The following is a 24,368-nucleotide window of genomic DNA, read 5'->3' as shown; positions in this document are numbered from 1 at the left end:
CTTGAAGCAAATAGTCCATAAAGAACCAGACAGAGGGTTTGAGTGGCCAGGTCATCCTGCGGCTAACTTTGTTTGGCATGCCCTGCAGACAGCTTACTCAGCCTGTCCTGCACCTAACAAGCATCAGAAAAAGCTCTGAGTTTTTAATATATATATATATATATATATATATATATATATATGTGTGTGTGTGTGTGTGTGTGTGTGTGTGTGTGTGTATATGTGTGTGTGTATATGGATATGTGGGTTTACACACACACACACACACACACACACACACACACACACACACAGATGCTCCTCAACTTACAGTACGGTTATGTCTGACAAACTCATCTCATGTTGAAAACACCATAAGTTGAAAACGCGCACAGCCTCTGAGTGTCCTGGCCTAGCCTAGCCTACCTGCTGAGGACACTGACATTTGTCTACAGTTGGGCAAAATCAATGTGACCTCAAACAAAAACTATAACTTTGAAAATCTTGGTGTTATAGCAGGCACACAGACAAAATATTTCAACTTGGCAAAACGGAAGCTCCCACTCAATTTTAGAGAGTTATTTCTGTTTCCTTAAAGACAAGAGTGTGGGCTGGGGATGTGGCTCAAGCGGTAGCGCGCTCGCCTGGCATGCGTGCGGCCCGGGTTCGATCCTCAGCACCACATACCAACAAAGATGTTGTGTCCGCCGAGAACTAAAAAATAAATATTAAAAATTCTCTCTCTCTCTCTTCCTCTATCACTCTCTCTTTAAGGAAAAAAAAAGGCAAGAGTGTTTTCACCGGCTCCACCCAATTGGGTTTCCTGACCCCGAGGTTTGGGGGAGCAAACATTTCTGTCACAGGTGAAGCAGAGGCATCCACTCAAGCAACTTTCTTGGAGAAAAGTTGAGAACTTGTCAACACACTCTAGCGGTGAGGCTGGCTGTGAAGAGGACCCGGAGCCAAGGAGCTGTGAGGGGCAGTCAGGGGCGTCTGCACGGGGTGGGCTCTGGTCTGCAGAGGGGCAGGTAGGGTTCCCCCCTACTGAGCGCCAGCAGCACCCTAGGAGTGTGCTTCCGGGTGGTGGTGGCTGGCAGGGGGTCGGGGGAGGCAAGGAGATTCATTGGCGTGGTGTCCTTCATCCAGACGTTCACAGGGCGAACTTCTGCTGGGCAGGGCAGGCTCGGGGCAGTGGGGTTCGCTCCACACAGCCTGCCTGGTTTTCTCCCCAGGAGGTTCCGTGCGCTCAAGGTAGAATTTGGGGGCTGGAAGTCCATTTAGACACTGTCTGTTGAAATCCTTCTTTTTACTGAAAAAGAACCAGGATCCCAGCAAGTTTGGTGACCCTCCGTGGGTTCCGCAGGTCACTCAGGTCAGAGGGAAGCTGGGATTCAGACTCTTTCCCAGCACTCAACAGACGGAAGCTGTGTCCTAGCAGTGTGACCTGTGGGTGGCGGAGGGCTGCTGTGGACGGAGCATTAGCTGTTCTGAAGAAAGAGCAGGACTGAGGAGACTAGCTTTGCTCTATTTATGCATTTTCTATGCATTTGGAATCTTTTAAAATTTACTTATATCTCTTGCTCAATTTTTATTTTTATTTCCTCTCTCCTTCCTTCCTTTCTTGTTTGCTTTTTTCTTTCTTTTATACTACGGAGTGAACCCACAGCCTCATACAATCCAGGCAAGTACCCTACCTCTGAGCCACTCTGCCCTAGCCTTTAAATTTTTTATTTTGTTTAATTTTGAGAAAGGATCTCATTAAGTTGCTGAGGCTGGCCTCCAACTTGTGATACTCCTGCCTCAGCCTCTCCAGTAGCTGGGATTACAGTTGTATGCCACCTCACTGGCAGTTCCTTGTCCATTTTTTAAAATCAAGTTGTTGATGTTTTCTTTCTCTGCGTTTAGATATTCTTTGTGTATTAGCAAAATTAAATCTCTTTGATATAATTTAGGAAGATTGTTTTGTAGTTTTACATTTGTATTTTAATTTGTCTGCTTTTTTGGCCTTACATTATTATTTTTTTATTTTTATGTAATCAATTTATCAGTGTTTCCTTATACAATTTTAAGTCTTACATTACAAACATTTTCATCATCCCCAGGTTGCAAAGAATCTGAGTTAACTTTCTTCTCCACATTTTTTCAATTGGTGCATTATATTTCTTACATATGATAATATGCTCTTATATATGAGAATATGTACACAATGTAACAATGTAATTCCGCCAATATCCTTTCCCAGCACTCCCCCACTCCCTCCCACCTACTCCTTGGTCCCTTTCTTCAACTGATTTCCTTTTCATTTTCTACCTCTGAGCCACTCTGCGCTAGCCTTTAACATTTATTTTTTTTAATTTGAGAAACCATCTCATTAAGTTGTTGGGTCTTTTGTTTTTTCATGAGGTCCCCTGCACCCCTCTCCTCCAACTCCGTCTTTCCTTTTTTTCCTCTCTAGCTTTTACATATGAGAGAAAACATACAACCATTGACCTTCTGAGTTTGGCTTACTTCACTTAACATAATGCTCTCTAGTTCCATCCATTTTCCTGTAAATAACTTAATTTCATTTTTCTTTATGGCTGAATAAAATTCCATCGTGCATATGGACCACAGTTTCCTTACCCATTCATGCATTGATGGACACCTAGGCTGGTTCCGTAATTCAGCTATTGTGAATCGTGCTGCCATAAACATGGATATGCATGATATCACTGTGGTGAGATGAGTTTAATGCTTCAGGGTAAATACCCAGAAGTGGTCTAGCTGGGCCATGTGGTGGTTCCATACCTAGTGTTTTGAGAAGCCTCCATCCTAATTCCATAGTGTTTGTGAAAATTTACGGTCTCCAGCCCTCCAGCCGTGTTAGAGTCTTCCTTTTCCTTCACATCCCTTTGAGCAATTATTATTGTTTGTATTCTGATGACTGCCATTCTGACTGGAGTGAAAGGAAATCTCAGGGGGGTTTTGATTTGCATTTCCGTAATTGCTGTTGATGTTGAACACTTTCTTATGTATTTGTTGACCATTTGTGTTTCTTCTTTTGAGAAGTGTCTGTTTAGTTCATTTGCCCATTTATTAATTGAGTTACTTGACTTTGGGGGGTAAAATTTTTGAGCTCTGTATATATTCTAGCTATTAATCCTCTGTCAGAAGAGTAGCTAGCAAAGATTTTCTCCCATTCTGTAGCGTCTCTCTTCACATTCTTAACCATTTTTTGTTTGTTTGTTTGTTTGCTGTGCAGAAGGTTTTAATTTGATTCCTTCCCATTTACTAACTCTTAGCATTCTCTCCTGAGCTTCAGGGGTCCTATGAGAATCATTGCCTGTGTCTACATTTTGGAGTATTGATCTGTGTTTTCTTCTTGGAGTTGCACGGGTTCTGGTCTAATTCCTGGGCATTTGATGCATTTTGAGTTGATCTTTTTGCAGGGGGAGAGATAAGGCTCTAGTTTCATTCTTCTGCACAGGGATCACGGGTTTTCCCAGCACCGTTTGTTAAAAGGGCTGTCTTTTCTCCAGTGTATGCTTTTGGCACCTTTGTCAAAGATCAGATGACCCTATCTGTGTTACGTTCGTCTCTGTGTTATTATCAGTTCTGGGCCATTGATCCAGGCGTCTGTTTTTATGCCAGTGCCATGTAGTTTTTGTTATTGTAATGCTGTAGTATGATTTGAAGGCAGGTATTGTGATGTCTCCAGATTGCTTTTTTGGCTTAGAATTAGCTTGGCTTGGGCTAGGGCGATAGCTCAGTTGGTAGAGTGCTTGCCTCCAGTGCCCAAGGCCCTGGGTTCAATCCCCAGCACCAAACAAACAAAAAGAATTACTTTGGCTATTCTCGGTCTTTTATTTTTTCAAATGAGGTTCAGGACTCTTTTTTCTAGTTCTGTAAAGAATGTCGTTGATACTTTGGTGAGGACTGCATTGAATGTGTAAACTGCTTTTGGTAATAAAAACATTAAAAACATTTAATGAAGACATTTAAAAACATTAATTTTGCCTATTAATGGATGTGGGAGGTCTTTCCATCTTCTTGGGTCTTCTTAAATTTCTTCAGTATTCTATAGTTTTCATTGTAGAGTTCTCTCACCTCCTTGGTTAGATTGATTCCTAGTTTTATTTTTTCCCTAAGGCTACTGTGAATGGGATTGTTTTCCTTCTTTCTTTCTCAGCAGATTCATAGTTGGCAAATAGGAGAGCTTATTGATATTTGTATTGTTGCTTTTGTAACCGGCTACATTGCTCATTTGTTTATTAGCTCCAGTCATCTTCTGGGGAATTTTTTGGATCTTCCCATTAAAGGATCATATTATTTGCAAACAGTGATAATTTGACTTCTTCCTTTCCCATTTTTATTCCTTTTCTTTCCTTCTTTTGCCTAATTGTTCTGACTTGATTTCTAGCACTATATTAAATAGGGGTGGTAAGAGGAGACATGCTTATCTTGCCCTGGATTTTAAAGGAAATACTTTCAGATTTCTCCCACTTTGGGTTTTGTCTTATGATGTTGAGGTAGGTCACCTCTATCCCAGTTTCTTCAGTGTTTTTATCATGAATGATTGATGGATTTGGTCAAAGGTTTTCTCTGCATTTGAGGTGACTGAGTTTTTTGTTCTGAATTCTATTTAGTTGATGAATTGCATTGACTGACTTGCATATGTTAAAACATTCTTGTGTCTCTGGGATACAACCAAGTTGGTCAGAATGCAAAATCTTCTTAAATGTTGTTGAATATTTTTTGCTAATATTTTATTAAGTATTTTTGCATTCAAGGTCATCAGAGTCTAAGTTTTGGTCTGTAGTATTCTTACCTTGATGTGTTCTTGTCTGGTTTGGGTCTGAGAGTCAATGTGGCTTCATACAATGAATTCAGGTGTGTTCCATTCCTTTCTATTCCACACAATAATCTGAGGAGTGTTGACATTAGTTCTTTAATGGTCTGGTAGACTTCAGCTGAGAATCTATCTGGCCCGGGGCTTTTCTTTGTTGGAAGACTTTTTATTACTGCTTCTCATTACTAGTTATTCCATTTTTATGTCCTCTTCATTAAATCTTGGCAAATTGAATGTGCACTAAAATGTATCCATTTCTTCTAGATTTTCTAATTTCTTGGAGTTTTTCAATTTAGTCCCTAATGATCCACTGGATTTCTGTGATGTCTGTGGTGGTTTCCTTTTTTCTTCTTTCATTTTAATAGTTTCGGTCACCTCTCTTTTTCCTTCTGCTCTTTTAGCTAAGGTTTTTATCAATCTTGTTTATCTTTTCAAAGAACCAATTCTTTGTTTCATTGATCCTTTGTAATTTTTTACTCAATTTCATAGATTTTGGCTATGATTTTAATTATTTCCTTTTTTTTTTTTTTTTACTGGTTGTGAAGTTGTTTCATTCTCTTTTTTGAGGACCTTGAGATGTATCATTAGGCTGTTTATTTGGGATGTTTCTGATTTTTCTTATGTAGGTGTTCATAGCTATAATATTCCTTTTAGAACTTCAGAGGTAGAGCTCTTGCTTAGCATGTACGAGGCACTGGGTTCGATTCTCAGCACCACATAAAATAAAAATAAAAATAAAAATAAAAATATTGTGTCCACCTATATCTAAAAAATAAACATTTAAAAAAAACTGCCTTTAGAATGACCAAGAGGTTCTAGTATGTTGTGTCACTATTCTCATTTGAGTCTAAGAATTTTTGGATTTTCCCAGTTTGTTCTATTATCCATTCATCATTCAAAAGTGCATTATTCTAACTAGATGTTTTGGTGCACACCAGTAATCCCAGTGATTTGGGAGGTTGAGACAGGGGGACTGTAAATTTGAGACCAGCCTCAGCAAATTAGTGAGGCTCTGAGAAACTTAATGAGATACTGTCTCAAAATAAAAACTAAAAAGGGGTGGGGATGTTGCTCAGTGGTGCCATGCCCCCGGGTTCAATCAATCTCCAGTATGAAAAGCAAAACAAGCAAACAAACAAAACCCCAAAGTGTATTGTTCAATCTTCATGTATTCATATAGTTTCCCATAGGGTTTTTGGTGTTAATTTCTAATTTTGTTGATCTGATAAGATACAAGGAATTATAACAGTTATTTTGTATTTGTTAAGTGTTGCCTTGTGGTCTAAAATATCTTGGAGAAGGTTCCCAGAGAGATGAAGAGGTGAGAAGAAAGTGTATTCTGCTGTTGTTGGATGAACTCTTCTGTCTCCCTGCTTCACTCTCATTCTGCTAGGTACTTCCTGGGCCCCACAGGGGGCACTGCTGGGGCCCTGCTGGGGCACTTGGGGCACTGTGGGGCTGTTTGCTCTGATCTCCAGGGTTACCACAGCAGCAACTGCAACATGGCCTCCTCAGGACGGCCCAGCCTCAGCTCTCCACAGCAGCTGAGCAACTCTGCAGTGTTCAGACACCAGCTTGAGGTGCAGCCTCTGGTTCAGCTAAGTGCATGCTGCTTTTCTGATCTGGGGTTCCCATGCGGACTCTGATCCCTCTGTTTCTCTCTCTGTTCTCCCTCCCCTCCCTGGTGACCCAGTGCCACCACAGCTGCCCTGCCACTGCCACAACCAGCCTGGCTCCAGTGAACCTTCTTCTTTGTTCAATGCACCTGAGTTTCTGAGTCTCTAAGACATTCTGACTGTCCAGGATTAAATTTTAGTGAAATCCCTCCTTCACCCACCTCACTGAGAAGCTGCACTCTGCTGCTTGAATACCCAGTCACTGAGCAACTAGGAACGCGGCTTTCTCTACTCTGCCATCTTGAATCTCTCAAAAGGCACTTTGGGAAAAACAAGTTAACGTTTTTACATTTAAATTTCTAACCTATTTAGAAGTCCCATGGTGTGAGAAAATGAATGCAATTTAATCATTTTCTGCAAGATTATATAGTTACCCCAGTGTTGCTTATAAAATTGTTTATCTTGAAAAGAGATGCTGCCTTATGGAATATAAATGTAGCTTAGTATGGTTAAATCAATATAAAAGAAAACCAGATGGACAATTTTCTCTGAATTTTCTCTGTGACTCTTCTTGCCCGAGCGTCCTCCTGCTGGAATTACAGAGACTGGAATCATTTTCTGTCAGATAGACATACTTTTCTTTTCTGATGTTCAGGATAACTCACTTTTCTTCATCCAAATGAACTTTATAATGAATTTTTTAACCTCCAGAAGAAAAAAATGATAATAAAATTTTTGAAATTTGTATGTATGTTAAATCATATTAAAAGAAGTGTCTATTAATTGCAAATTTACTATTAGGTAAAATGCTTTAAACATGAATCAATGTGAAATTTGGTCAAATATCTTTTCTGCATCTCGGTAATTTTCTTCTGAATCTATTTATGGGATGTATTATAACAGTCAATTGTCTTATAAGTAACCATTCTAGTATTTTTGCATTGAATCACAATCATGGTATATTATTTTTTGGCATCTAATAACTCATTTAGGATTTTTACATCAGTTTTAAATGAGATACAACTGTAGCCTTCTTTATTGGTAAAATCTTTACCAGCTCTTAGAATCAATAGTATACTTGCCTCATGGAAGGAATTAAATTTTTTCTTTCTGTGTATTTTCGATTAACATGAAATAATGGTATACATTTTGGGGTTCAGCATGATATTGCAACACATGTATACAATGTGTACTTATCAAATCCTTATCATTTCTTTTTGCTCTACCACTGAGCTACATCACCAACTCCTTTTTGTTTTATTTTATTGTTTATTTTTCATGGTAGTGGAGATAGAGCCCAGGGCCTTCCTCATGTTAGGTAAGCTTTCTACCACTGAGCTTCATCCCCAGCCACCTCCTACCAGTTTTTAGTGTTTTGTTTTTAAATTCAGGGGCTCCCTAAGTCGTCCAGACTGGGCTTGAACCCGCAATCCTGCCTCAGCCTGCCTGGGAGCTTGGATCACAGGCTTGAGCACCACTGTGCCTGGCTTCCTTGTCATTTCTTGGAGTCTTGGAACTCCTCTCTTCTATTTCCTCTTAAAATATATAATAGGTTTTGGGAGCGACAGTCACCCCACTGTGCTGCAGAACACTAGAACTCATTCCTCCTGTCCACCTTGGTGGCCCCACTCTGTATCCTCTCTTTATGCTCTGTGCCCGCAACCTTCCCAGCCTCTAGGGATCACTAGTCCACATTCAGGCTGACTTTTAATTTCTCACCTATGAGAGAGGACACGCAGCACTTATATTTCTGGGTCTGACTTATTTCACTTAACAATGTCCTCCAGGTCTATCCGTTTTCATGCAAATGTCAGGTTTCCCCCTTTTATGACTGAGTAATATTTCATTGTACATCTATACCACCTTCTCTTCATTCATTTATCCATTCATAGGGACCTCGGTGTTTTCCTTATTGTCTTTCTCCCTTTTTTCTTTCTTTCTCCCTCCCTTCCTCCCTCTCCCTCCCCCACCCCTCTTCCTTCCTTCCTTCCTTCCTTCCTTCCTTCCTTCCTTCCTTCCTTCCTTCCTTCCTTCCTTTCTCTCCTCATACTAGTGGTTGAACCCAGCATTGCTTAAACACTGAGCCACATTCCCAGCCCTTTTTTATTGTTTTATTTTTAGACATGGTCTTGCTAAGTTGCTTAGGGTCTCAATAAATTGCTGAGGCTGACTTTGAACTTGTGATCCTCTTGCCTCAGTCTCCCGAGCTGCTGGGATTACAGGTGTGCCCCACCACACCTGGCTAGGTTAGGATTTTAATCCTGCCTATTGTGACCTGTGGTGCAAGAAACATGATAGTGCTGGTATTTCTTTTGTATATTGATTTTATGTTATTCAGATACATAACCAGAAGTACAACATCTGCATCATATGGTGGACTATTCTAGTTTTATGGGGACCCTCCTACTCTTCTCCATAATGGCTGTATTAATTTACATTTCCACCAACAGCGTGTGAGAGTTCCTTTTTCTCCACATCCTTACCAACACTTGTTCTTTTTGTCTAATTGATAGTAGTCACTCTAACTGGAGGGAAATGATTTTGCATTGTGGTTTTTGTTTGCATTTCCCTGGTGAATAAGGATATTGAGCATTTTTTCATCTATTTGTTCGTCATTTGTATTTCTTTTTTTATATAAGTCTAGTCAGATCATTTGCCCACTTAAAATCAGATTGTTCCTTTGTTGTTTTAGTTCCTTCCATATTGTTTTTTATTTATTGATGTGCTGTATTACATTTATTGATTTCTGTATGTTGAGTAATTCTTGAATCCTGGGATAAATTCCACTTGATCATGGTGAATCACCTCTGTTGCCTCTTTATCGTTGTCTTCTTTATTTTGCCTGATATAAAATTAGCTTCTACTGTTCGTTTTTGGTTCTTGTTTGCATGGGAATATATTTTTCTATCTATCCCGTTTAGTCTGTGTGTCTTTACAGGTGAAAAGAGTTTCTTACAGGCAGCATATATCTGGATGGTGATTTTGTACCCCTTTATGAAGCTAGTGTCTTTTACTTGAGGAGTTTACTCTGTTTACACTCAAGGTCATTACTGACAGGTAAGGGCTTAATGGTTTTGAATACACTTTGTTCTGTTCTTGCCCCTTACTCAACTTGGTGGCTTGGTGGTCTATTTTATTGATAACTTCTGGTTCTTTTCTCTTCCCCTTCTGACATTTGCTCTTTCAGTGGTTTTAATACTTCTATAGGAACTAACTAATGCTGTTAGTTCCTTTTCTTTTGCTTCTAGACACAGGATTCCCTTCAGCTTCTTTTACAAAACTGGTCTCGTGGTGATGAATTCCTTCAGTTTTGCTTGTCTTGAAAAGTCTTTGTTGCTCCTTCATTTCCCAAACCTAGATTTTCTGGGTATAGTGCTTTTGGTTGACAGTGATTTTCTTTCAGAAGTTGGAATATGTCATTTTATTTCCCTCTGGGCCTGTAAGGTGAACTTGCTGTTTCCTCTTGCAGCTTTTAGAATTCTTTCTTTGTCTTGTACTTTTGACAGGTTGACTATGACTATGTGCCATATTGAGAATCTTTTCTGGTCATGTCTGTTTGGAGTCCTATGGGTCTTTGGTACATGGATGTCCATATCTTTCACAAGATGAGGGAAAGTTACAACTATTATTTCATTGAATAGATTTTTTATGCCTTTCTCCTTTTCTTCCCATTGAGGAACTCTCAACATGTGACTATTTGCTTAATGGTGTCCCAAGGCTTGGAGGATGTATTCATTATTTATGATTTTTCTTTCTTTTTTGTCTGGTTGGGCTATTTCAAAATACCTGATTTAAAGTTTAGATATTTTTTATTTATGATTTCTTTTGAGACATGTCTCATTAAATTGCCAGAGCTGGTCTTGAACTTGTGATCCTCCTGCCTCAGACTCCTGAGTAGTTGGGATTACATAAATTCTCCTGATTGATGTAGTGTGTTGCTGAGGCTTTCAGTTGTATTTTGCAACTTGCTGAGCTCTTCATTTCCAATATTTCTGCTTGGTTCTTTTTCAAGATTCCCATCTCTTTGCTAAATTCCTTAATTTTACTGAACTGACTGTAGGTATTCTCCTGTATCTCATTGAATTTCATTACAACCATTCTTTTCATATTCTTTTTTTTTTTTTTTTTGGTATCAGGGATTGAACTCAGGAGTGCTGGATCACTGAGCCACATCCCCAGCCTATTTTGTATTTTATTTAGACTGGATCTCACTGAGTTGCTTAGCACCCCGCCATTGCTGAGGCTGGCTTTGAACTCGCAATTCTCTGGTCTCAGTCTCCCGAGCAGCTGGGATTACTGAGGTGCGCAAGCGACCCCAGCTCTTTCAAATTCTTTATCAGGCATTTCATCAATATCATTCTTTGGGGTCTCTGGCTGAAGAGTCATTGTATTCCTGGGAAGGAATCATGTTACTTTGCTTTTCTCCATTTCTTCTGTCTGTAGGATCATATTTGCATATCTGGTGTATCAGTTGTTTCTATTATTTTTAAAGGATGGCTTTCGTAGTAACAAGCATTGACCTGGAGATATATTTCAGCTGTCAGTGTGATAACTACTTTGGCTTTGGTTCTAGTTGGACAGCACAGCATAGCTTCCCCACAGCTTCTTTGTCTGTAACTGGTGGCAGTGGCAGTAGAAATTGGAGCCCAGGAGCTTGCCCTCAGTCTTGGCTTTGGCACTGAGGCAAGTGGCAGGGTAGGGATGCAGGTGCACATGCCTTATGCAGGACAGCATCGGGCAGGGGCACATGAGCACTAGTCCCTATGTTCGCATGTGGGCTGGTGGGGGGGGCACCCTTCTTTTTATATAATCAGGAGCAGTTTAAGTAGCATTGAGGTGATCAGATTTATCCGTTTCACAGGCCTCCCCATGAAATCATTCGGACCAGGTACTGTCTTGTGGGGGACTCTTTATTTTTCTTTTATTTCTTCCACAGTAAATGGACCATTTCATCTTTTTATCTACTGGGATAAATAAGGATGATAGAATATTTCCAAATTTCAGTGGGGGAAGAAGAGAAGGGGGAGGGGAATCGTCCCCATAGAGCTAAACTGACGTTTTTCTCTCCTTTCACTCTTTCAGCTCTGTGTGTGCCCAAGCTCCAGGGCCTCTCTCCAGGAAGATGGCTGACCACCAAAATGACACTCTGAGAATTGTTCTGGTCGGGAGAACTGGAAGTGGGAAAAGTGCCTCGGCAAACACCATCCTTGGGGAAGAGAAGTTTGAATCTCGGATTTCTGCCCAAGCTGTGACCAAGACCTGTCAAAGAGCAACCCGAGCATGGAAGGGAGGACAGCTTCTTGTTGTCGATACTCCAGGGCTCTTTGACACCAAGGAGAGTCTGAACACCACGTGTAAAGAGATCAGTCGGTGTGTCCTTTACTCCTGCCCAGGACCTCACGCCATCATCATGGTCATGCAGCTGGGCCGCTACACAATGGAAGAGCAGAACACTGTTGCATTGATCAAGACAGTCTTTGGGCCAGAAGTCACAAAGAACATGATAGTCTTGTTCACTCGCAAGGAAGAGCTGGAGGGCTGTAGCCTTGACAGCTTCCTGGCAAGTGCGGATGTGAACCTAAAAAGCATCATCAAGGAGTGCGGGAACCGCTATTTTGCCATTAGCAACAAAGCAGACAAGGTCGAAAAGGAAGTTCAAGTGGGGATCCTGGTGGAGCTGATAGATAAGATGGTGGAGAACAATGGAAGGGCTTACTTTTCTCACCGCATATATGAGAACATAGAGGAAAAGCTGCAAAAGCGTCGAGAGATTCTGAAGAAAATTTATGCTGAAGAACGAGATAATGAAATCCGACTAATAGAACAGGAATATGCTACTAAGCTAGAGAAAGAAAAGGAGAAACAAATAAAATTAATAATGATGAGATATGAACAAAAAATTAGAAATATAAGGGCAGAAGCTGAGAAGAATATATTCAAAGATGTGTTAGATATGATTTGGAAGACAATTTCAAGAGTATGGCATACGTTTTGGAAGTAATGTAATTTTCATTCTTTCCTTTTAATTTAGTACCATTTGTTACTGTAGTGAATTACTGTATGTTTCCAAAGATGACTACGACAATATTTCCCATCTCCTGATTTATGGAGATATAGTTGACAAATAAAAATTGCATATATTTACTGTGTACAGTGTGATGTTTTGACATACGTATACCTTGTGAAATTATTGATTCAAGGCAGTTAATACACCTGTCACCTCATGTAGGTCTTCTTTTTAGTGCAGTGAAAACAATCTAAAGTCTATTTTCTTAGCAAATTAAAAAAAAAAACAGGATGGCATCATAACTATAGTAACTGGGTTGTACTTTAGATCTCCTGAACTGGTTCCTCCTGCATAATTGAACATGTGTGCTCTTTGATGAACATCTCCCCATTTCCACAAATCTCTAGTCCCTGGAAACTAACATTGTACTCTTGGCCTCTATGATTTTGACTTTTCAGATTCCATGTATATGTGAGACCATGCAGTGTTTGTGTTTAACTCAATTCACTTGGCATAATGTCCTCTAGTTTATCCATATTGTTGCAAATGACAGGATATCTGCAACAGTTGATTTGAATTGTCAACTTGATTGGATTAAGAGATGTGGAAGATTAAGAGGCTTCTGTGTGTGTCAATGAGGGTGTGTCTAAGAATGATTGGCATGTGGCATAGCAAACTAAAGAGGAGACCCTCCTTCAGATGGGCAGTATCATCCAATAGGCTGGAGACTTGGATGGAATAAAGGTTGGAAGAATATGGAAGCAGCAGCAGATGCAAGCTCTGTTCTTCTTATGTTCTTCTAGGTTCTCGATTGCTGCTGCGATCATCTGAGGATATTAGACTCTTGCTCCTTCACTCTTCCAAAGTGGACTCTGCCACTGATTCTCCAGAAGCCTTCGGTCTTGGACTGGGGTAGCATTGTTGACACCTTTGTTGTGAGGCTTTAGATTGCGCAGCTACTGGTTCCTCTAGCTCTCCAGCCTGCAGATGGCCATTGTGAACTATCCAGCTTCTAGTTGTACAAGCCAATCTAATAAATCCGCTTTTTATGATCATACCTCCTGTTGGTTCTCTTCCTTTAGGAACACTGAGTTAAAAAATATCCTTTTAAAATCCTAGATAATATTGTATGGTACAGCGTGCACAGACACATATGCATGGGGCATCTCCCTTTCCATTCATCTGAGTGCATGCACTTGGGTGGTCTGAATGTCTTGTTTACAGTAAATAATGCTGCAATGAACTTGGGAGTGCAGATGTGTCTTCGATGCCTAGTAGGTTTCTTCTGACTGTTGTCTCAGTCCATTTGGGCTGCTTTGACAACATACCGTGAATGATGCAGCTTATAAACAACAGAGTTATTTCTCACAAACGTGAAGGGTGGGAAGTGTGAGATCCAGGCACTGGAACATTCAGACCTGGTGGGTCCCGCTTCCTCCTAGACAGCCACCACCTCACTAGCCTCACTCGGAAGAAGGAACACAGAGTCCCTCGTAACTCTTTTTTTTTAATATTTTTATTTTATTTTTTTTTTAGTTCTCGGCGGACACAACATCTTTAATTTATTTTATGTGGTGCTGAGGTTCGAACCCAGCGCCCTGCGCATGCCAGGCGAGCGCACTACCGCTTAAGCCACATCCCCAGCCCCCTCGTAACTCTTTTTTAAGGGAACCAATCTCATTCATTAGCGCTCTGCCTCCAGGACCTGATCACCTCCCTGAGAATCAACCTCCTAATAATACCTCCTTGGGAGGGAGAATTTCAACATATGAATTTCGAGGGGATGTAAACATTCAACCATAGTGCAGGTCCTGGCTTCCCAAATACATGTCCTCCTTTCATAAAACAACATGGATTCCATTCCAATAGCCTCACCCCAAAGTTTTAGCTTGTTTCAGCATCAATTTTAAAAACTAAATGCAAAGTATTAGGTAATTCTTATGTAAATCAGATCTGGGTGTGAGAAGTTACAATTAATTCTGAGGTAAACTGCTTTCCAGTTGTGAACTTGTGAAATCATATATGTTACGCACATCCAAAATATAACGGTGGGCAGGCATGGGATAGACATTCCCATTGTGGAAAAAAGGAAAAGTGTAATCATTCTCAAGCAAGTACAAAATCTTAAATCCCAAGAATTATTTCCTCTGATTTGATACCTTGCCCCTCAAGCCCACTGACATGGAGGGTTGTTTGATTGTTTTCGGTTTTTTTGCAGTACCGGGGATGGAACCCAGGGCCTCACGCAGGCCAGACAAGTGCTCACTACTGAGCCACCTTCCCCCCAGGGTCCTGTCTTTTGGACCCTTAATATCAGCAGCCCTTGCCTCTGAAGATTTGCCGGCTGCCCAGCTTTGGAAAGCCTCACCCCTAATAGATTTTTGTCCCCCGCTGGGGCAGCACACACCATGCTGTAGCCTAATGGGGCTGCACATGGGGCAGCCCAGAGCACATCTTTGTGTCCAGAGCTTTCCCCACCCTTCTCAGGTCCATGTGTAGGCGTGTCTGGCCACTGCCCAAGACCCAATCATCGCACCTGTCCTTGGGACACTGCCCCCTTAATCCCCATTGGAGGGTTTTTTCCCCAGAATTATTTTTTGTTCTTCAATAAAAGTCCATTCCCTGGCGCTCTCTCTCTCTCTCTCTCTCTCTCTCTCTCTCTCTCTCTCTCTCTCTCTCTCTGACTCTCTCTCTCTCTCCCTCCCTCCCTCCCTCCCTCTCCCTCCCTCTCTGCCTCCTTCTCTCTCTCTCTCTCTCTCTCTCTCTCTCTCTCTCTCTCTCTCTCTCCCTCCCTCCCTCCCTCCCTCCCTCCTTCTCTCTCTCTCTCCTCTTCAGTAAACCTCCATACCATAATAGGTAGCTGGAGGCTGGAGCTAGGTTTAAAGATCATTAGAGCCTGTCTAAACCTGGGGCTGGTTTAAAGGTAATTAGAGCCTGTCTCTTTAATTCAAACTCCCTGAGGATTTCTCACATGGCAGAACCTTCATTTATGAAGCCTGTGCTGGCCATGGGCTAAATGAGTATGTATAAATGTCCTTGAAACATTAAGGTCATGATTAAACACAGAAAAGAAAAAGAGTGAGAGAGGGAAAGAGGGAGGGAGAACGAGAGAGAATGAATATCTGGATAAAAAGTTAAAGAATGTTTTCCATTGGAGTTAAAAGTTAAAACAGCTTCTCAGCAGTTTAGGTAGGGTCATCTGGAGATTCATGCTCCACTCTCTGGATTGCTGGAGGGAGAGAGGCAATTCCCAAGATGGAATTCCTGGGGCAGGGTTTAGGCTTCAGTGGGCTCCAGGCTCTTTGCTGAATGCCAGTTCACCTGGGGATTTTAGATCAGCACCCCTCCAGGCCCAGAAATTGCCAGTCACTGCTGAAAGACTGTACCCCAGAGGTCTCCCCTGGGTTCCACTCATGGTGAGGAGCCAATACTTTGTCCACTAGGGAACTCTGCGAACCTTACATTCCCTGGTCTGGGATTCAGTCTCCAACCCCTCCCCTCTTGAACTCCCAGCTGCTGGGAGCCACATTGAGTCACCACGCCTTCCAATCCTGATGCACCATGGGGATCTGAAAGATCACTGTAGTCTGACGTGACTCATGACTCGGTACCCCCACCCCTGCTCAGATAGCAAGGCCGGTCTTCTGAGCAGGCATACCCCATGGGTCGAGCTACACTCACCTGTTCCTTTGTGATATTACCCCCTTGCCCTGTTTGGGATAGAATGTTCCGTGGAAACGCCCTTTGTGTGTCCCCTTCTCTTGCTCTGCCTTTGGGTGTGGCCTTCCTAGATGTCAGTCAACCTGCTGACAGTGGACATCATGAAGCTAGACTCAGCCCCCCGAAACCTGACCCCTTGCCTCATTTGGATGGCTTCTCCTCAATAAAAGGGTTCAGCACCTTCAAGCTCCTTTCACAGACCCCTGGGGTCAGACTCAGCCAGACACATCTCTCCCAGCCAGTCTTCCAAGCAGCCAGACTAGAGGGGGAGGGGGAGCCAGGTGGGTTTCCACAGCCAGCTTTTCCCTGTGCCAACGTCTCTCGGTGTTTGATTTTCTCCTGGTCTTTTAGGCACACTCTAGGTCATGCGGTGTGGGTTTGCCAGGCCTGTATTTTGGGCCAACTCTGGTTGGCCAGGAATCAGCTCCCTCCACTGCCAGCCCTGGGCCACAGCCGCAAAACGGTTCCTCCCTTTGTCTTTCTTAAACTGCCTGAAGAGATGGAGCTTCTTCCCTGCACAAGGAGATTGTGCAGTGGCCTTTCAGTTTAGTCCGGCAGTGTCTTTGATCTCTGAACTCTAGACACAGACATGCCTCAGACCTAAAAAATGCAGTTTCCTTTAATTCCCTTATTTCTTCCTTATTTTATTATATCCAACCGCCTGAGTCCTGATCTGCTCTGAGTGTCCACTTTGAGATTTCACTAAAGCCCCCAGCCCATTTTTTTTGTTCACTCACCTTGTTAGAAGCTGCCTGTGTGCTCTCTTGGTTTCATGGAGCAGCCAGGAAAGCGACCTCTCTGTTTAGTCATCTTGAAAGTCTCACCTTTGACAGTCTTCTTAACATTTGACCCTGTCCCTATTTTCACTGAGTTATGGTGTCTGTGTCTCCTCCTTTGAAACTGGGTGGGCTTCTGTGAGTGTCCTGAAAAACCCAGGATGGTGGCAGGGACACCATGTGTCTTCAAGCTTAGGATGGAGGGATATCATGGACTGCCACCTGGCTGTCCCGGGTGCTGGGCCTGGGAACTTGGCCACCACGTTGCCAGGAAGTTCTCTCCACACACAGGCTGAACACCCCCGACACCAGACGTGTGGTGTTTTGGTCAGATTTTTCGCTGCTGTGACTAAATGACCCGACCAGAACAATTATAGAGGAGGAAAAGCTAATTTAAAGGCTTATGGGCATTTCAGAGTTCTTAGTCCACAGAAGGCTGGCTCCGTTTCTCAGGGCTTGAAGTGGGGCAGGACATCATGGTGGAAGAGTGTGGAAGAGGGACACAGCTTGCATTGTCATCAGGAAGCAGAGACTTCACTCTCCAGATATGAAGTCTGTTCCCCAAAGCCAAGCCCCAGTGAACCACTTCCTGGGGCCACACTCCACCTGCCTCCAGTTACCACTGGAGGTTGAAGGGCTCAGTCCTGCAAGACTGCTCCCATTTCAGGTGCCAGTTTCAAGTACAGGCCTCCTGTATTTTTTGCTGACTGGCTATAGACTGTGGGACTCTACAGTCCCCTCCTGGGGTTCCATATTTTCTAGAATGGCTCAGAATTCAGAGAAACTCTTTGTTTACTGGTTTATCACAAAAGATATATCAACAGGAATAGCCAGATGGAGAAGGTGTGTCGGGCAGGCTTCCACACATTACCCATGTCCCCCTCACACCCTGCATCTGGATTTCTACTCCTACCCTGAAGTTTATTAAATATCAATCAAGGGTTTCTGTACTCTACAGCTCCAACCTCCTTCCCAGAGTTTGGTGGGTGAGGTGGAAATTTCTAATCCCTTTGTTTTTCTGGTTACCATTCCCACTGAGACCATCAGAGACCACCACAGGGACAAAGGACAAATGTACTCCCGGGCCTTAACTTGTGGCCTGGCAGCGATAAAGCATAGTTAAGTTATTTTTCCCTCCCTCTGTTCTCCCTTCTCAACTCACAACTTGTTAGATATTAAAACCTTGGTGTGTGTGCCTGACCTCCTCCTTAACCAGCTGATCAGCTCCAGGGACCATGTGCGTCATTAGGAGCAGGCACAATAGTCCTTAGGTTTGGTTAGTTTGGGAGGTTCATCTCTAATTCCTTCCTCGGTAAAAGGAAGAGCTAGCTGTTCCCTGCCTCATGAAGGAAATCTTGGACAGATTCTTCTCAGAAAAAAAATATCCAGTCACCACTAGTCACCTTTGTATAATCAAAACATCCAGGGGTCCAACTCTGACCTTCACTTCAGGGCAAACCTTCCCCAGTTGTGCCTACTCAGGTTCAAGGGCTGCAGTGTGTCCAGGTCTCCTTAACCCTCTCCCAACGCTGGATTCTCCTCCTGATCCAGCCAATAGAGTCAATGTGAGGGGTACAGTCTGGCCCTGTGGGGGACAGAGGCACATTTAGTGGCTTTTCTTGGAGGGGCATTGTTAATGACTCTTCAGCAGTTCTCCATATGTAACTGTGTGGTTAAGTAGGGCCATTTTGTGTCTCACACTCAACAGGGTGTGGTCCCTCTCAGTACCAGCCAGGTGGCTCTTGGAGTTTGATATTTCCAAGGCTATGGGTGGAATATGTTAAGAGACTCCTGGGAGGACACCGTCTGGGTCTTCTGGAGTTTGGCCTTGGTGCTTCATAGAACCTGAGAGGATGCTGCCCAGAGACAGAAGTACAGAGTGGAGGCAGAGGCTTTTGGAAGCAACCAGGACATTCACTGACTGAGGAGCAAAAAATAACGTGTTTCCTGCCCAGCAATGCAGGCCACCCAGGAGAGAGCCGGCTGAAAGGGGACTTGTCCCAAGAGGCCACCCATGGAGTGATGGGGTTCCAGCAGTGCCATGTGCAACAGAGGTCTGAAAGTCAGGTGCTGGGAATCAGGGTTGAAGTCACCAACTGGAGAAGAGCATGGGGTACCAGTTGCAATTAAGCTTGCGGATTTCAGGGAGACTTGCTGAAGAGTCATCAACAATGCCCCCCAAGAAAAGCCACTAAATGTGCCTCTGTCCCCCACAGGGCGAGACTGCACCCCTCACATTGACTCTAGTGGCTGGATCAGGAGGAGAATCCAGCGTTGGGAGAGGGTCAAGGAGACCTGGACACACTGTAGCCCTTGAACCTGAGCAGGCACAACTGGGGAAGGTTTGCCCTGAAGTGAAGGTCAGAGTTGGACCCCTGGATGTTTTGATTATACAAAGGTGACTAGCGGTGACTGGATATTTTTTTCTGAGAAGAATCTGTCCAAGATTTCCTTCACGAGGCAGGGAACAGCTAGCTCTAGGGAGCAAGTTTGAAGGGACGAGAGGAAAATAGTAAATTCCGTCTCCCCTTGACTGCAGAGCCCTCTTACTTAATTGCATTGTTCTATATCAATTCCATTCAGGTTTTTCCCTTTGGAGATTGTTCCAGGGAGGACCTGAGAACGTGCCAGTCTTAAAGGTCATCGTTCCTGTAACTGAGAAGTTTCAAGTGAGTGGGGTGAGCAGGAGTCCCTGTGAGGGGCAGGTTCTCAGAGCAGTGCTCTGCTTACGTGGTGGTCTGCAATATCTGATGTGGGAAAAGTGTCCCTTATGAAACTTGAATCCTCTTTTCTTAAGGCCAGTCAGGGATGTGCCCTGATGAGCTAATACCCCACGCTGAGGAGTGCTCCATGTCCTCATAGGCGGAGAAGAGGGACGGGCAGTGAAGGGATCTGCAGTGAAGGGCCGTGGAACCGTCCCCGTTCCTAGAGACCACAGTGTAACCTCTGGAGAATGCACTTCCTTTTTAGACGGAACTTCTGTCTGGTCGGTAGCATATCACCAAACTTGAAAGTGCACTTATGGTTAAAAATCAACTGCAACTACTGTTCTAGAGACTTGTCTTCCATTGTGCTGATAACCCTGAAGACAACTCCACCAGAGGAGTACCAGAAAAACTGGGAATATTGAGCCTCCCAAGATGGCAGGACTGACTTCTAGAGGAAGTGGTCATTTGCCAAAATGCTGTGTATATAGTCCATGAATAACAACCAGGAGTTCTTATGGGAAAAGATTCGCTGATTATGGGTGCAAATGATTTTTAGAAAAATGGTCTCATCAACACATAGGTCTGTGTTGTTTTAAAAAATTATTTTAGTAGTACATGATCATTATTCACAATATGGGGTTCATTGTGACATAATTCTATGAAATAAAAATGGGATCTATGGAATATAATTTGCTTCACTTCAGTTCACGTACTTTCCTTTTCCCTCCCTCCATCCTCCTCCCCCTTTGCTGTACCCTACTGGTCTTCTCTATTTACTTGCAGATTTTTATATCATACATATATATCTGATATAAACACACACACACACACACACACACACACACACACACACCAGTGAATCCCACCATAGGTGTATATTGGTCAACTTCATCCCACCATTGCTCTCTCTTCCTGCCGTCTTCCCTCCTCCCCAATCCCCTTCCACTGCTCCCCTGCTCTCCCTTCTATTTCCCCTTGATCCTCTTACTTTGCTCTAGCTTCCGCATGTGGGAGAAAACATTCCATCCTTGACCTTCTGAGCGTGGCTTACTTCTCTGGCATGATGTTCTCCACTCCTGAAATGCCGTGATCTCACTCTCTCTACGGCTGAGTGAAGCCCCATTGTGCATGGAAACCACATTTCATAAGAAATATCGAAGGCAGTGGTTCTCCAGTGGGGGCAATTTTGGCCACCAGAGGACATTGAACAAACTCTAGAGGCACATTTTGTTGGCACAGCTGGGGTGCTGCTTCTGGCATCTGGTGGATACAGGCCAAGGGACCCTGCTGAGCACCTTGCTGTGCACAGGCCTTCAATTCTGTCTCTCGCTGTATCATCCTCCACCTGTTTCTGCCTGTGTCAGGTTGGCAAATTTCACGCTTCCAACCCAACCAAGAGCCGCTCTGGCAAACACACAGTAGTGGCCTGGGGAGGGACGCAGAGTGGATGAGGCAGGATGGGGTGTCCTGTGAGGAAGATGCAGTGGCTGGTGAGAAGGGCGCGGTGGGGGCTTGAAATGCTAAACCTCACATCCCAGATAATTCCTCTAGGGCTGGTCCTGCCCACCAGCACAGGGAGACTGAGCTTTTCACCCAGTCCCAGGTCTTGAGAGACACCTTGCTTAGCCCCAAATGTGATTTTCTTTGTTCCTGCTAAAGTAGTGTCTTGACAAGCCAAAATTCCTTCTAAATTGGCTTCCATTCTCTGAATTTGGAACCAACAAAATGCCCTGTTGTGGAATGTGTTGACGATGGTGATGAAAATTGTCTCCTCCTCCGTGACAGATCTGAGGTCTCAGGTTTGCAGCGGGCCTAAGCCATTCCCATGTCCACAGCAAGGAACGGTCACTAGGGACGTCAGTGCATGGCTGTCGGTGGCTGCTGGGGTGAGTAGAGATGGGTCACAGAGGGCATGAGGAAGCTGTGGGGACGGACAGGCATGTTTGTCATCTTGACCATGCTGCCCATTTCACGCTGACATACATCTGTTAAAACTTATCCATTGCACCGTCCTGTAGTTTACTGAATGTCAGAAACACTTATTCAGTTTACTTATTTTATAATGAAATTATTTGCCTTTCTTATTAAGTTGTAAGGGTTCTTCTTTAATGTGTAATGATGATTTATTTTTTAAATTTATTTATTTATTCTAATTTGTTATACATGACAGCAGAATGTATTTCAATTCATAATACACATATAGAACACAACTTTCCATTTCTCTGGTTGTACACAAAGTATTTTCACACCATTCATGTCTTCATACATGTACTTAGGGTAATGGTGTCCATCTCATTCCACCGTCTTTCCTACCCCCATACCCCCTCCCTTTTCCTCCCTCCGCTTGCCCTATCTAGAGTTCCTCCATTCTTCCCATGCTACCCCCATTCTCATTATGGTCAGCATCTACATATCAGAGAAAACATTTGGGATTTGGTTTTTAAGATTTGCTTACTTCACTTAACATAATATTCTCCAGTGCCATCCATTTATCTGCAAACACCATGATTTTGTTCTCTTCTAATGCTGAGCAATATTTCATTGTGTATATATGCCACAGTTTCTTTATCCATTCATCTACTGAAGGGCATCTAGGTTGGTTCCACAATTTAGCTACTGTGAATTGTGCTGCTATAAACATTGATAGGGCTGCATCACTATAGTATGCTGTTTTTAAGTCCTTTGGGTATAAACTGAGGAGTGGGATAGCTGGGTCATATTGTGGTTCCTTTCCAAGTTTTCCAAGGGATCTCCATATCACTTTTCATATTGGTTGTACCAAATTGCAGTCCCACCAGCAATGTATGAGTGTGCCGATTTCTCCATTCCTTGCCAACATTTGTTTGTATTCTTAATAGCTGCCACTCTGACTGAAGTGAGATGATATGTTAGAAGAGTATTGATTTGCATTTCTCTAATTGCTAGAGATGTTGAAAATTTTTATATATTTATTGATTGATTGTATATCATCTTCTGAGAAAGGTCTGTTCAGTTCCTTGGTTTATTTATTGATTGGATTATTTGTTTTTTTGATGTTAAGGTTTTTGAGTTCTTTATATATCCTAAAGATTAGTGCTCTATCTGATGTGCGTGTGGTAGAAATTTCCCCCATTCTGTAGGCTCTCTATTCACCTCATTGATTGTTTCTTTTGCTGTGTAGAAGCTTTTTAGTTTGATTCCATCCCATTTATTGATTCTAGATTCTATTTTTTGGGCTATAGGAGTCTTGATAAAGAAGTTGGATGGATTAGGTGCAGGGTCTCTGGTTTAATTCCTAGGTCCTTGACCCACTTTAAGTTCAGTTTTGTGCATGGTGAGAGACAGGGGTTTAACTTCATTTTGCTGCATATGGATTTCTAGTTTTTCTAGTTTTTCTAGCACCATTTGTTGAAGAAGCTATCTTTTCTCTGATATATGTTTCTGGTGCCTTTGTCTAATGAGCTAACTGTAATTATGTGGGTTAGTCTCTGTGTCATCTATTCTGTACCATTGGTCTACCAGTCTATTTTGGTGCCAATACTATGCTGTTTTTTTTTTCTTTTTTTTTTTTTTTTACTATGGCTCTGTAATATAGCTTAAGGTCTTGTATAGTAATGTCACCTGCTTCACTCTTCTTGCTAAGGATTGCTTTAACTATTCTGAGTGTCTCATAACTGCTTTTTCTATTTCTATGAGTAAAGTCATTGGGATTTTGATTGGAATTGCATTAAATCTGTATAGTGATTTCGGTAGTAGGGTCATTTTGACAATATTAATTCTGCCTATCCAAGAACAAGAGAGATCTTTCCATCTTCTAAGGTCTTCTGTAATTTCTTTCTTTAGTATTCTGTAGGTTTCATTGTTGAGGTCTTTCACCTTTTTGTTAAGTTGATTCCCAAGATTTTTTTTTTTTTGAGGCTATTGTAAATGGGGTAGTTTTCCTTATTTCCCTTTCAGAGAATTTGTCACTGATATACAGAAATGCCTTTGATTTATGAGTGTTGATTTTATATCCTGCTACTTTGCTGAATTCATTTATTAGTTCTAGAAGTGTTCCAGTAGAATTTTTTGGGTCTTCCAGGTATGGAATCATGTCATTGGCAAATATTGTTAGTTTAAATTCTTTTTTTCCTATTCATATCACTTTAATTTCTTTCGTCTAATTGCTCTGGCTAGAGTTTCAAGAACTATTTTAAATAGAAGTGGTAAAAGAGGGCATTCCTGTCTTGTTCCAGTTTTTAGAGGGAATGCTTTCAATTTTTCTCCGTTTAGAATTATATTGGCCTGGGGCTTAGCGTACATAGCTTTTACAATGTTGAGATATATTCCTTATATCCCTAGTTTTTCTAGAGTTTTGAACATGAAGGGGTGCTGTATTTTGTCAAATGCTTCTTCTGTATTGAGATGATCATATGATTCTTGTCATTTTTATATTTTGTTTTAGTTGTAGTTGGTGTGGTGCTGAGAATCAAACCCAGCACCCCGCATGTGCTAGGCGAGCACTCTATCACTGAGCTGAAACCCCAGGCCGATGATTCTTATCTTTAAGTCTACCTATGTGATGAATTACATTTACTGATTTCCATATGCTGAACCAACCTTACATCCCTGAGATGAATCTGACTCGATCATGGAGCACTATCTTTTTTATGCTTTTTAATTCAATTTGCCAGAATTTTACTGAGAATTTTTGCATCTACGTTCATTAGAGATATTGGTCTGAAATTTTCTTTCTTTGTTGTGTCTTTGTCTGAT

General features: G+C 42.4%; 1 protein-coding gene across 3 annotated transcripts; it reads left to right on the top strand.

Moving 5' to 3' along the window:
• The first annotated feature begins 835 nt into the window (after window positions 1–835).
• Window positions 836–13,464, top strand: LOC308645125 (GTPase IMAP family member 7-like). 3 transcript variants are annotated; one of them, XM_081287144.1, is made up of 4 exons: window positions 856–912; window positions 6,076–6,200; window positions 11,506–12,420; window positions 13,234–13,464. In XM_081287144.1, the coding sequence occupies exons 2-4, from the start codon at window positions 6,160–6,162 to the stop codon at window positions 13,259–13,261; spliced, it is 984 nt and encodes a 327-aa protein (XP_081143270.1). In that variant the 5' UTR covers window positions 856–912; window positions 6,076–6,159; the 3' UTR covers window positions 13,262–13,464. The 3 variants fall into 3 exon arrangements, with proteins under 3 accessions (XP_081143271.1, XP_081143270.1, XP_081143272.1); XM_081287145.1 differs by lacking the exon at window positions 6,076–6,200 and having other exon boundaries at window positions 836–912; XM_081287146.1 differs by lacking the exon at window positions 6,076–6,200 and having other exon boundaries at window positions 878–951.
• The last annotated feature ends 10,904 nt before the right edge of the window (window positions 13,465–24,368 follow it).

The sequence above is a fragment of the Spermophilus citellus genome (assembly GCF_964194105.1).
Source record: "Spermophilus citellus genome assembly, chromosome: 3".
NCBI lineage: Eukaryota > Metazoa > Chordata > Mammalia > Rodentia > Sciuridae > Spermophilus > Spermophilus citellus.
The sequence above is the reverse complement of the archived record's forward strand: the minus strand, read 5'-3'. Positions and strand labels throughout refer to the sequence as shown.

Excerpts from the sequence above, each read along its gene's own strand:
- LOC308645125 (XM_081287144.1), top strand. The coding sequence starts at position 6,160 with ATGAACTCTTCTGTCTCCCTGCTTCACTCTCATTCTGCTAG. Across the intron at positions 6,201-11,505 it reads CTTCACTCTCATTCTGCTAG|CTCTGTGTGTGCCCAAGCTC; the intron begins GTACTTCCTGGG and ends TCACTCTTTCAG. Across the intron at positions 12,421-13,233 it reads GTATGGCATACGTTTTGGAA|GTTCTCGATTGCTGCTGCGA; the intron begins GTAATGTAATTT and ends ATGTTCTTCTAG.